The 13,531-nt window shown below is 40.7% G+C and overlaps 1 protein-coding gene across 1 annotated transcript in view; it reads right to left on the bottom strand.

Moving 5' to 3' along the window:
- Positions 1-13,209, bottom strand: part of CHKA (choline kinase alpha) — a 31,026-nt gene extending 17,817 nt beyond the window's left edge. Inside the window, exons 1-2 of the mRNA XM_063117086.1 lie at positions 12,744-13,209; positions 4,964-5,075 (exon numbers count right to left, since the gene is read on the bottom strand). Coding sequence (XP_062973156.1) covers positions 4,964-5,075; positions 12,744-13,096 — 465 coding nt within the window. The 5' untranslated portion in view covers positions 13,097-13,209. The remainder of the gene's footprint in view (positions 1-4,963; positions 5,076-12,743) is intronic.
- Between the last annotated feature and the right edge of the window lie 322 nt (positions 13,210-13,531).

Raw genomic sequence — 13,531 nt, 5'->3', positions numbered from 1 at the left:
ATTCACATAACCTTTTCAAATGGTTTAAGCCCCACGTCGGGCAGTTTTGTACCCAATTCTGTATTCTAGTCTTAAAATGCAGGTACAGAAGTTGTAATGTTGTAACCTTCTTATACAAGGAGGGTCCTCAAAACTGAGAAACATGAAGCAGATTGTGTCAACTGTTTTTATGAATAAAAATCAATACTCTATCCTACTAGAAGCTATTATGAATAGCGCATCAGAAAGGGGAAAATGGGTGTTATTAATACAGGTCCTACAAAAACCAAGAACATCCCTAATCCTTTTTACTTCTGATCAAGTTACCATTCTTTAAGAGGAGCAGAAGGGGTGTTCAATGCAGTATTTTGACATTCATAGCTCCCATTTAACTGCTTGGATATTACAAAAATGTTTATAAGTCAAGTATTTTCATCATAACTTCACACTGAGCCATAAAGAAATGTAACCCGTAGAGAATGCTCCAACTTCAGAGATCTCATACTATACCGTGAATCGTGTCTGTCACCTGGAAACCAGAGTGCTCTAGGCACGATCGCATGGATAAGCCTGCAGCAGAGAACACATGCACATACAACTAAAATGGTACATTACCCTCAGAAGACCCTTAATGCCACCCAACAAAACAAATACCCCCTTAACCGGAGTTCAGCTATCAAATTATTTGCCAATAAAAGGCATTTGCGGTTATTCCTTGCTAGAAGACATTAAAAGCAAGAATCACATCAGTAATGGAGTATTACAATTACAGGATTCTATGTACTTGTTTACTTACAAGCAGTAAAAAAAGCAAAGCAGGTATGCAATACCACATAATCGCAGTCAATACTTCTAACCTTGTTCTCTGTATGACTGAAATGACATGAGCCTATAGGAACATTAAATAGTCTTAAACGTTTCCTATTTTATGCAATGTTTTTATTTGGCTGTTAGTACCTCGACATCAGAAATAGGACAGGAGCTATTATCCCCAAATCTCCCATTATTTGGGTAACATGAGACTTCTGCTACAATTAAGCATTAATACAACTATTCTGCAAATTTTAGTTTGTATAAATGTAAAGTAGCAAGAAGTTAGATCCATTTCAATCCCAAATTCAAATTGCTATAATGGATAATAGCTTTGGCATTTAGAGACCAACCAACAGTTGTTTTTTATTGCAAAGGAACTATTTCTAGAAACAAATCCTTTAAAGCTAAGCAATGGGGTCAGCACCAACTCTAATGATTTTCTATGCACAATAGGATTGAAGTGCTTTTATGAAGACATGTCCTTTCTGTTTTTGGAGTGGAGAGGAAATTGAAATGTAATATTTGTATTTCAAGCACAATTCGTCTAATTAGAACCTCAATTCTCCAAAAGCACAGGTATACACCTTCTTAAATAAGTCTCTCAACTATGTGATCAGAGGTTCTTTATATTAATCTCTGCCAGGCTGAAAATTTTACACAGATCAATCCACCTTAAGCTCACTTCCTGTCCTCATATCATACATGCACAAATAGTGGGTTAAAAATAAAAGCTATTATGACTGAGCAAGGCCCCATGCCCTTTCTGCATGGAAGCTTTAGCCAACTTAAACAATATTGAACAGTATGAATTGACATTTGTGTCTTCCAGAAATTATGACAAGCAAACTGGACTCATGTTTAGCCTCTAAATAACGGTGTAGGGTGTGGATGTAATTTAAAGGTGGCTTAGCTGAAATGTGCAGGACTGGTAAAACTAACATTTTAAAATTTTGAATAAAGGAGTTGAGAAGATGAAAATTTGTTCTTGAGTATGTGCTTGAATGTCATGATGACAACAGTACCAGCTATAACAAGAATTTATCTTCTAACTGAAAAATAATTGATTTAAACCAACTGGAAAATGCCACCCTCTGCTTCAGAAGTCTTAAACCATATAAATTGCAATTAAGGATCAATCATACCAGAAGGAAAAAATGTGGGTATGTACACCTGTAATTAAAATAAGCATCCCGTGGACTTTTAAAATTACCAACTGCAGCAAAATATGTTTTCTTTGAAGTTATTCCTATGTATACCCAACAACACAAATGAGAAAGTTCTTTGAGATCTCGAAAGGTTTGCAACTACAGCAAGATCAGTTTGCTTATGCATTAAAGGCTGATCTGGAAGAGACAAATGTTTATATTGAGACCCTCTATATAATCTGAAAATTTTACCTTGGGACTGCCTCTGCTTACTTAACCCTTAGTGAACTGCACCAACAAGAGCAGTCATTTCACTGCCACTATGGAAATAAAGGAAGTTAGATATCTCAAAATATCTTAAATACCAAGAGAAAAAAAAGGTTAGGATGTTAACACTCAAATGATTGGCCAAACTAGGCCTTGAAGAAAAATAACAGAGCTCCTGTGTTATTTTCTTTACGAAAGGACACAGAAAGTATGTTAAAAAGATGGATATTGAGTGAAAGCAAAATGTGCCCATGTTCCAATTTATGATTCTTCAAGCTTCGATATTCAGAATACTTTGATTACAACAGATGTGCTGGAAATTCCATAGGAATTAATGCTAAGAACCTGAAAACACTACACTATTGTTCCAAAGGAAAGTTAGCAAATCATTGCAATGCAATAATTTCTACCATCTACTGGCCACTGTTTCACTTTAATACATTAAGATGAACAAGAGAAAGCTATATTTTAGCAGTAACTTGCTTGAAGTTTTCCAAATCCGAGTATTTTATATATTGCAACAGCGAATCCGAAATTTATACATACAACCACAAACCTGTGCCCCAATAACTCTCACTGTATTCTCAAATAGTTATATGAAGGCATGTTGCACATTTTATATCAATAGATGGAAATGGGGAGTACACTAGTTATAAGAAATTGAGTACAAGCAGTTAAGAGATCCTTTCTGGGTGCTACACCATGTTTACAATGAGGGATATCTATGGAAGGGGGACTCTTCTATAAGCATATGGATATTTGAATGCATTTTCCCTATTCCTCATCCCCCATGTACCTGCTCTTCAGTGTTAAGGAAGAACTCATGTTTTCATGCTTGGAATGATAGCAATGCAAGGAGAAAAGACTCCTTCTACCTCTTACAGATTATATCTTGCAGAACTGATTCCAAAACTCTCCAGCACGATCCAGCAGTCACTACCATTATTAATTGCATTACTGGATAAATGTAATGGATTGTTCAGTTGGTCATTCTGTTGAATATTCTAGGTTCAGCTGCACATCAACTCAGTAGATGTTTAGAAACTAGCTAAGCAATTTAGGATGAATGCTAAAATACTATTCATATTACGTGGGAATGATGACAAACTTCTGGGTTCGTCTAATAGTTGAACTGGAAATTCAGGATTGTGGCAGTGTCTATATGGACAGCAATAACAACAACAACAACAACACCAGCCTGCTAGAATCCAAACCTAATTTCATGTTACTATAAGCACTAGGACTGAAGACCATTTCCTGCTCACTGTTTACTTATAGGAAATGTTGCAATGCAGGTTTACTCAGAGACAAGCCTCATTGTGTTCGGTAGAATTTATTGGAAAGTAAATGAGCACAGGATTGCAGTCTCATTGTGTTCATTATGTGGCTAAACATAATTATATAAAAACGTGGCATGATTCAGTCCACCACAGAGCCCAAGAGCATACGGAGAGCAGGTTTGCAATTTGGAGGTGGTCCAAGATTCATTTTTTTCACTTGAGGCCCCACAGCCTCTGTGGCAAGGAGCACCCTTCATAAACCTCATCAAGGCAGGGAGAGCTACCCTGACCACAGCTACCCATGCTAAGGTAACCTCCAGGACTGGCTACTGTAAAGCACTGCATGTTTCAAAATACAGCTGCTTGGCTATTAATTGAGACTTGTAACTGGGAACATTTTGCTAACACTTAAAGACATTCACTGGCTTCCAGTCCATTCCCAAGTACAATTCAAAATTCAATTTAAAGGAGGGGTGGGCAACTTGTGGTCCGCCTTCACTCTCTCTACATAGTGTGATGTTAACCTGCTCGTGCAATTCCCTGGCACCCACATTGTTATTTTTTCAGCACCATAAAGATGTTTTTATTCTCTCAGATGTTTAAAGGTTATGGGGGCAATCCTATACCCACTTACCTGGGTGTAAGCCACAATGAATTCAATGGGGTTTACTTCTGAGTAGACATGTATATGATTGCACTGTTAATTACATTTAGCTGCTCCTGTTATCATGATTCTGGATTTGTATTTTTGTATAATCTGTACTGGAGGCATGGCTCAAGGCTGGTAAGTAAAGTTTTGTTTTATTTAAATTTATTTCTATGCCTTCTTTAAGGGTAAAATCCTTAATATATAAATAAACCTAGGGGTTGAAGGAGCTCTATTGAGCCTACAGGAATCATCTCTGCATGGACACTGTGCCCACGGTACATGGAATATGCTCCCCCCACCCCCGCATTTTCTAATTTAATTTGCATTCATCCATATTAATACAGTGATAAGTGACAACATGGGGAAGGGGAAACTGGGGTCTTATACCAAATGCTGTGTTAAGTTAGCCGCAGCAAAGGCCTTGTAAATGTTTCCTGGAAGAGGACTTTTAGAAAGAGATTTGTAAGTTGCTATATGGTCAAGATTAATGATCCAATTCAGTTCTAAACAATTGACAGATTTACTACCAATGCTGTATCACAACTCAAGTCTGCAAAATGCAGATAAGATAATAAATGACAACATTTTGGAATATTAAGATCGTGTTTTACTGACAAGGTCAACAGCACATCATACTATCTAAAAAAAACTCCATTTGAGATATATATAGAAAGCAGTACAATTTCTAAGCAATAGACAATAAATAGGTCTAGAATGAAGACTTCTGTCAGAGTATGCATGCACAATAGGAACTCATTTTAGTATTTAAGCCTATTCTAACACAAGGTATTTAAATATCTGCCCACTCCCCCCCACCACAAAATACTCACCATTTGTAGAATTGCACCATATAAACGAAGAAGGACAGTGCGTGGTTCATCTGCCACAGTCTCTATGGTATCAGGTAATGAGCACTGGAACAACATGTTACTGAGGCCACCTCTATGAAGAGAAATATAACATTTATTCATCATATGAAAGCTCTCACAGGAATGCAACTGTTCGTTTTTCAAAACTCTGAAATGGCCAACTGAGCATAGGAGAGCTATTCTACAGTCTAAATTTTCTGTTCAACAATGCTAGCATGGCCATTTGTAATATATATATAGTTTATAAATACACATCTTGAACTTAGGTGCAACATCCAATAATTTATTGCTAAAATCTGTACTTGAATATATTCTAGTAGAAGTAGAAAGAAATTTTACCAGTCTAACGTCCCTTAAGTATTAAGATAGTGCATGACAATACCTGGCATTAATGCAATTTTAGTGCCTTGCCTATACCTTCCTCTTGTTTTCTAAAGAGAGTTCTTGAGTTGGGTGTTGTGCCCAATTGGTTTTGGAAAGGACAGTGGTGGAGGAGTCAGGGGAGTGTTGGGCCCTGGTCATTCCAGAATGTTCCTCTAAAGGTGAGTATAGCTAGAGTTGGAAGAAGGCTGTGCTCTTAGAAGCTGTTCATGAAACCTGCAGGGCATACTCTTCCTCTCATTGCTACTGTGCTTTAGCTGTGTTGCTGATAGGGAAGGTGCTGGAGGAAGCAGCTACAGTGTAGTACTGCAAACACAATAGCTGCATTCAGACAACACAGCAGTCAACAATGGTGGGTTAATATCGAGGGGGTACTCCTCACACAACATGATTATAATCAACTGTGATATGGATTAAGGCGGTGTGTTGGACTAACACATTCCCCCTCCCCTCCCCCTCCCCCCCCAGTCCTCCCACTGGTATCCCATCAACCATTACAAGTTCTGCCGGTTGGAATAGAGCGGCAGCTGCTGCTTTGGTGGCTCTTGCCAGGGGACTCTGTATTTGCCAAAAATAACAAACTGTGTGCGACAAAATAGTCACAGTGCCTAATACAACAACCAATGGTTGTTCAAATAACTCTGTACAGCAGAGTTATTCAGTGTGAAAAAGTCTCGACAGACGACACAATAACCAACCGTTGACTATTTAACCTACTGTTATTTATTTTGTCGTCTGAATCCAGTCAATGGGAAAGTTCCCCTCTCCCCATTCCTCTACGAAACGTCTCTACTATGCTTTTGAAATTCATAGGCAATTACCTAGTAGAGCAAGGTAATTTAGGCTTGAATCCATCTTTTGCACGAAACAAAGTTTACTCACACAATGGGAGTTCCTTCTCCTCTCTGCCCACATGCAGTTCCCTCTGTGTACCCCAAAATCTTCTCCCAAGGGTCCCTCAATGTTCCAGAGCAGATTTGGGTGGTACACTGGGAGGGGGGGAGGGGCAAAGACAGAAATCCATTCTACCAGCAGTTCCCTCCTGCTGGCAGAAATGGATACAACCCTTAAAATGTATATTCAAACTAATTCTACATTATAAGTTCAGAAACTAGTTCAATCCATCCAGCCGTTTTAATGAAGCAGTAAGTGATCGGTGAAGGAACACCCTCATAGGCCTAAAAACAGAAGCTCAGTTCTGAAATGTTGAATGGAAAATGAGGTACCAGCCAGGAGGCAAGGAAGCCAAGGAATAGGGAACCAACATGATGGCTGAATGAAAAAAGAGGTCCACCACCGAACCCTCAGGACTGAGGAAGCCTAGAAGACAACAGGAAGGGCTATAAAGGGGTTAAGGATACAACAGCTGTACACAGATGACATGGATGAAGAACAGACCAATAATAAAATAAAAATAAAATAAATGGGAATAAAAATGGAGCTTTAAGATCTCCTGCCACTGTCTTCAGTTTAGCCCCTCTCTTCATTCTCAATTGAAAGCTTCCCCACAAGCAACCCTTGCCTCACACTCCTTCCCATTCAATTACCCTTGAGATTCTCTTCTCTTGCCTAAACTGTTTCTCCCCACAATAAAAACTTAGAGCAGAAAGCTGTCTTTTGCTTATGAAAGCGCACGTGTATTGATGGCACCATATACTCAACATAAAGAGAAGCTTCTTCAATCATATGCTTTACTAGTTTAATTACAAGTATCACAGTGATCTGCTTCAAAGGTCAAAGTAATTAGAGGCAGAGCTCCTTTGGTAGGCTAATGGACATTCCCTTGAAATTTCTACAGATTATAAGTGTTGCAAATAGCCTCATACCTTCTTAGCCATGGCAAGTATTGTCCTCTGGACAGCAGCCATTCTCCTTTGTAGAACTGAAAAGGTTTACTATCAGAAGACAGTTTTGCAGGTAGCTTTGACCAGCCCTCATTTAAAGGGAAAACAAAATTAGTGCTGTACCCTTTTCACATGGGGCTATTCTCTCACACAATTTCAACAATGCTTATGTGTTAAAACAGGGCTGCATTGTGGAGGTGAGGCGGGGTGGGTCTTTACCCTTTCTGAGGAAGAAAGAGAAACCACTCTAGCTTGAAATCCTCAACGGACCAGCTCCCTCTGAGGCCACCTTGTTTCCAGTAAGGCCAAAAGAGGACTGCTCTGTCTGCTGTTCTCATGTACTAGAAGAAAATCAAACAAATTTATTCCCATGCAATTCACTGCCCAGAAGGACTTGAGCCGATCTCAAATTCATCAAGGGGGCCCCCTTTCCATCTGCAGAAAATGCCTGTGAGCGTGTGCTTCCCACTCAACTTCGATAAGGCAAAAGCAGAAAGCCAAGGGGCCCAACAGCTGCTTGTGTGGCTCCAGGAGTAATTGAACAGAACATGTGGAAACAAGCCCTGTTGTACACTCACATCCACACAATTTATACAGCAGAGAAGCAAGCCCTCCCCCCATCAACAACTGCATTAAGTACATATATAAAGCTAACTTAATAAAAAAAAAGTTGAAACAGACAACTCTGGCTAGTTTGAATTCCTTCCACTGGGGGCAGAAAAATCAGGATTAATAAATAATTAAAGAACAAGGAGTTATACTTGGTATGTGTCCAGAGAATCAACTTGCACAAAGATACTGCAACAGCAACGAGTCCAAAAAATCAGCCTCTGCCAGTAAGCCAGCTATTAAATTACTAAAGGGTTCAGGTACTCTGAACCATCACAGAAGCCTTCACTCAAGCCTGCCTGCATCATCACGTTTTTGGAGGGTAAGTGTGCAATTTTTCATGTAGTACAAATTCCACATATCTTCCCTTCAGGTTGCATTTCTGGTGTACAGGTATCACATATCCCTATCATTCAACTTACACTATTTTGTAACTGGGCAAGGAGACTCTTTCCCTGGCTGAGTCTTGACCTTTACCTCAACTTGTGGTTCATCTGGCACCTACACTATACTCTTTTAGATGCCAGGTGAAGGTCTTTTTAATTTACAAGCATTTTAACTGTTAAGCAATTTAATTTTAACTTTGCTGTTTTAAATTTGTATTTTAAATCTTTTTTAATTCCTGCATTGCTGCTTGATTTTATCCTGGTTGTGTCTTTATATTGTATTTTATATTATGCTTTTATACTGTTTGTTTTATATTTTGAATGGCTTTTATGGTTTTAATTTTTGTAAACTGTAATTGGGCAGTATAAAAATGCAATAAATAAATAGAACTTTCACACTCACTTAATGAAAAAAAGACAGAACAGCCACCAGGATCTCTCTCTGAAACATGGAACCCAGTTTTAATTCTATTGTATACAGCTTTCTCCTGATTTTTTCCTCCTGTTTCATACCTTCCTCCCCTTGTTTTTCTCCATCTTCCTCCTCCTTTCAAAACATCCTAATAAAAAAGAAAATGTTGATGGTACTACTAGTGCCCTGATCTAAGATGGGCAGAATCTCACTTATAAGGCTCAGCCCACCACTTGAATCTCTTAACCCACTTGACCATGGTAGGAGTTGTAGTCCGATACACCTGGAGGGCACCATGTTAGGGAAGCCTGCCTTAGACTTGGATGACTTGCTATTGTGATTGCCCTGTGCAATGGGATTGTGTGTCAGTGTTATGACTATCTACTGGGTAACGCTTCCGGTTAAATTATCTAATGGCACTAAATGACAACCTCACTCAGACATTATGCAATTCCTTTACAATTCATTTCACTCTTGGAAGGTTGCTAGCCTACACCCACTAGTCCAGAGTGGTCAGGTGTTTTAAAAAGACTGCAAGCAGCACAGATCTTAAAGATTCTGGAGGCTGTAACTTCACAGTCACTTCAGAAGAAGAGAAGCATTTTTTCACTCCAGAATGGGATTCCACACAAACCAATAACTTGCCAATAAAATCAGTTTAAGCCTAAGCATGCTTATTTCTACAATGGTCTGAGGATCATGGATGAACAGATAGGCATCTATTATTGATGACCCTTCAGGACAGAAGTGCAGAACTTCAGGGCTAGGGTGAAATCCAGCCCTCTAGGGGTCCCAGTCTGACCCTCCGAGAGTTTCCCAGCTTTTCTGCGGTTTTTCTCTATTCTAAAAGGTCAAAGTAACTCTCCTAAGGCTTAGTTATTGGCAGTAAGAGCTTTAAGCTAAATGATGCTTGCATTTTTGTTTTTTGGTTCCACCCCTTTTGCCTTTGGCTCCACCCACCACTGGTATGCAGATCCTGAGAGTTTAACCAAAATGGAATCCGGCTCTCAAATCCTGCTTTAGTACCACCATCTAAAATATCTTAGTGCACAATCCTAACTGATCTTCTCCAGGTACTTGTAAACCTCTTAACTTGTGCGTCCAGGTCTGCATTTAACCTATATGGGCATTTTCACCTGTCGAGGCAACAGGGAGGGAAGGAGGCTGGGATGGCCATGGCCATAGGATCTGTCAGATAGCAGACACCTCGGCCTCCCACCGTCCTCCACAAACACACCCTTTTCCCTGATTCCATGCTCTGTTTTCTGAGCGTGGAGACATAACTGGCACAGTTCTTTCTGCGCTGGCTCTGAGGAGGATGGGAAAAGGGTGGGAGAGTGCGGTTTCCTCCCTCTGAGGGCAGAGCCCTGTTTCTGACCTTGTTGCCAGGAAACTGAACAATCCTATGTCCCCCAGATGCTGTCTAGGGGACATAGGATTGCTCTCTTGTCACTGATAGAATTCAGTGACACCTCATAGCAATATAAATGTAAGACCATATTGACATCTGCCAGTCTTCAGTCAGTCTAAAATATGTAAACTGATGCAATATATAATCCCCACTTCATTGCCAGATCCTATCGGAGGTCACAGATAACTGCTGCTCATATATATGATATTGTAGAAGTCCAGTTCTAATTTGGTATCATAAGAAGGACAATATGTACATCAACTTCCCTACTTTTTATACATTATGTTAAGATAAACATGTTACTAGTACCTCATCTTACAAAGTAGGATGTATTAAGAAATAAACTTAATTGTGAGAGCTCCTTTCTGCCTATTCCTAAAACACACTGAAATAATTTCTTATCGAATTTCTATTTATGCAAAAAATGGATTCAGAAGAGATGTTTCAAAGGTAGGTTCAAGAATACAGATAAAATGCTGCAGAGAAAATTAGCATTCAACAGCAGGAAGGTTGTGAGAAAAGATGTAAGTAATTGTGTTTAAGAAAAACATGTCCATTTTAAACAAACTTTAAATATAATAATTAAGACTGTAATCTGAAGCATGCTTACAAAAATAAGTTCTACTAATTTGCAGCATTAAGCTGCAAAAATGTCCAATTATTAATTTGTGACCTTTGGTTTACATAACTGCAGTTCTTACAAATGCCCTGAAAAATATACAAGCAGTTCTGACAATTAAGTCATACCTACTTGTAAACTCTGAGGGATTTTAATTCTAAAGTTCAATTTAACTACTTTTCAAACTATAAATTAACTGAACTGCCATCCCAACAAAATAGAAATTAAAGCATGTAATTCCCCCTCTCATGCATTTGGTATGAATATTAACTGCTTGGACATACTGGAATAGTAAAAGTGATTTCAAAAATAGTTCTTTGTGGGTTTTTTTGTTTACTTTGTTCACTTAAGCAGCAATAATGCAAAAGTATAAAATCTAATAGTAACTGGCCAGACCAAAAACTTTCCACTCTAGATTAGTTATCCATACCATATGCAAACCAGTTATCTACTCATTGCTAGCATTATGAGTCAGAGCAAGGCACCTGATACTACAGGAACTTGTTGCCAAGAAATGACTCATACTGCTAGGCAGCCTCATTCAAAAAAAACTCTCACGACAAAAGACACTATAAGTCAAATTTGAGCCAAATTTTTAGAAAGATTATCTCAAACTTTTCTTTCACCTTTAAAGCATTTTGAATGATACATTCCTGAAACATCTGTTTAATGGCCAGAGAAAAAACAAATTTAATTTAGTATGCATAATTTAGTAGCTCATTTCAAGAGATTAACAAAATGGTACTCCTTCTGAATATGAGCTAATGCAAATAAACAAGAGCTTCCTGGGTTACCATAAATTCAAAGCAGATCACATAGGATTTCCTACATAAAAATCAAATGCTCATCAAGTGACACGCACACATTGATAGTCCTATATGTCCATTTTGCCACATATGTGAATTTCTCACACCTGGTAAGTGACAGGTGGGGTTCAAAAATTTCCTAGATTAAAGTGACTTCTGTATTGTGCAGAACTCCTCTTAGGTTGGAGGCAGACAAGAGTTTAATTTTTTTTACTGTAGTGTTTCAAAATAGTTCTGTTGCAGTGTTTCAAAAACCTGTTTGATTGGACATTACGAAGGGATAAAAGAAACATGTATGCTACCAAACATCAACAGCCCTCCACCATTTTCTATTGTCATTTCTACATCACTTTCTACTTTGTCAACTAGGGCAGTCTCCAGCATTAGAAGAACAGTGGCTCAGTTAAGTAACGATAGTTAGGGAAGTTTGGTGTAAAATCTGATTTAAATCATCCAGCAAAACAGAAAAAGGAATTTATTTTAAGAGGGTTTGCAATTAAGATGTGCTATGTATGATATCTGAACAATAAAGGCCACTGCTTCATCTCCAAGGGCTCCCATATTATAATAGAAGTGCTGAGCACATGAAAACAAAAAGGAGGGCAACTCTAAATTGGCATGACTGCACATTTGAAAACGCAAACCAGGTTAGGGTCATAAGCCACATCTAGTGCAAATAATGGTGTGATATGTCAAGAAATGAGTCTGTGATTATAGTTTCTCTAATTTCTTCAAACAGAAGGCAAAACACCATTTTTCTATCGTGCAGAAATGTCCAGGCACATCAATGAGGCAGCAGTTACTCAGCAGCACTGAAACCGCCTTCCACACCCAAACATACAGGTCTTCTCCTGTCCTTCCAACATTACTGGGAGCCTAATGAAATGTCCTTTGTGGAAGAAACTACTATATCAGCAAAATGTCGTGTAAATTTCCACTAACTGGATACCTAATTCTAAGAGTTATAGAACTTCCTCCATACGATCTCGTAATCAGCGAGATATTGTGGGACAAAAGGTGCCAGGTACGACAGCGCTAGATGCCCCACCCCCTTTCCTCTCAAGCTTCAAATAAATAAATCACACCGCCATGGTTCAAGCCTCCCTAGAAACCCCAGATGAGCCAGCAGCGGGATACTCAGTGGCTAAAGGCACGCACTCTGCACATGCTTCAACACACCCCGCAGCTATTACTTGCCAATCCCTAGAGGGCTGAGCCCTAGGGCTGGACTTTCCGCTGCCCGCATCTCCCCCCACCCGACGAAGGTGCTGACCTGATGGGCGTGATGCGCAGCTGATCCTCCCGCAGCCCCCGCCACGCCCCCCGCAAGAACTCCTTGCACCACAGATACGCCTTGCGGCGGGTGCGGGGGTCGGGCTGCTCCTCAACCGGCGGGGAGGGAGGGGTCGGCGGGGTGGGCGGCAGAGAGAGAGGCTGGTGCTGCTGCTGCTGCTGCTGTCCCCGGAGCCCCAGCTCCTTCGCTTCGACCTCGGCGTTAGAGGGTGGCGACGGCAGAGACGAGGGCGACTGGGTGAGGGCGGGCAAAACCGGGCCCTGGGCGCACCCCAGCAGGAGCCCCAGCGGGGAAGGGTCGGCTTCGCCGCCGTTACAGAACTTGGTCTTCATAGCGAGCAAGACAACGAGAGGCAGGCGGGCGAGGGAGCGAGCGCGCGGGAGGGAGATGAAACAACGGCAGCGACACGCACACAAAATGTTGCTGCAGCGGCGCGCCCCCTGCCTGAGTCTCCGCAGAATGTCTGCGGCGCGCGTCGGCCTCGAGCTACTTATAGCCTCTCTGCACGCGGACCCCCGTGCACGCCTTCACCTCACACTCACCAGGCCCTCCGGCCAGCCTCCCTCCCTTCTCGTCTCTACTGATTGGCCGTAGGGCCGAGCCACCCGCAAGGTTGCGGCCGCGCCGCTCCCTGATTGGTCCAAAGGGAAGAAGCGGCGCGGGAAGTCCATTGGCTGCCTTCCCCGTTGCTCTGGTTATCCGTGCGGCTAGGCTTGCGCGCATCCTGGTGATGCACACATAGAGAACATAGAGAGGGGGGAATGCAG

Source organism: Elgaria multicarinata, chromosome 2 (genome assembly GCF_023053635.1).
Source record: "Elgaria multicarinata webbii isolate HBS135686 ecotype San Diego chromosome 2, rElgMul1.1.pri, whole genome shotgun sequence".
NCBI classification, from domain to species: domain Eukaryota; kingdom Metazoa; phylum Chordata; class Lepidosauria; order Squamata; family Anguidae; genus Elgaria; species Elgaria multicarinata.
Note: the sequence above shows the minus strand (reverse complement) of the source record. Positions and strands in the feature narration are given on the sequence as shown.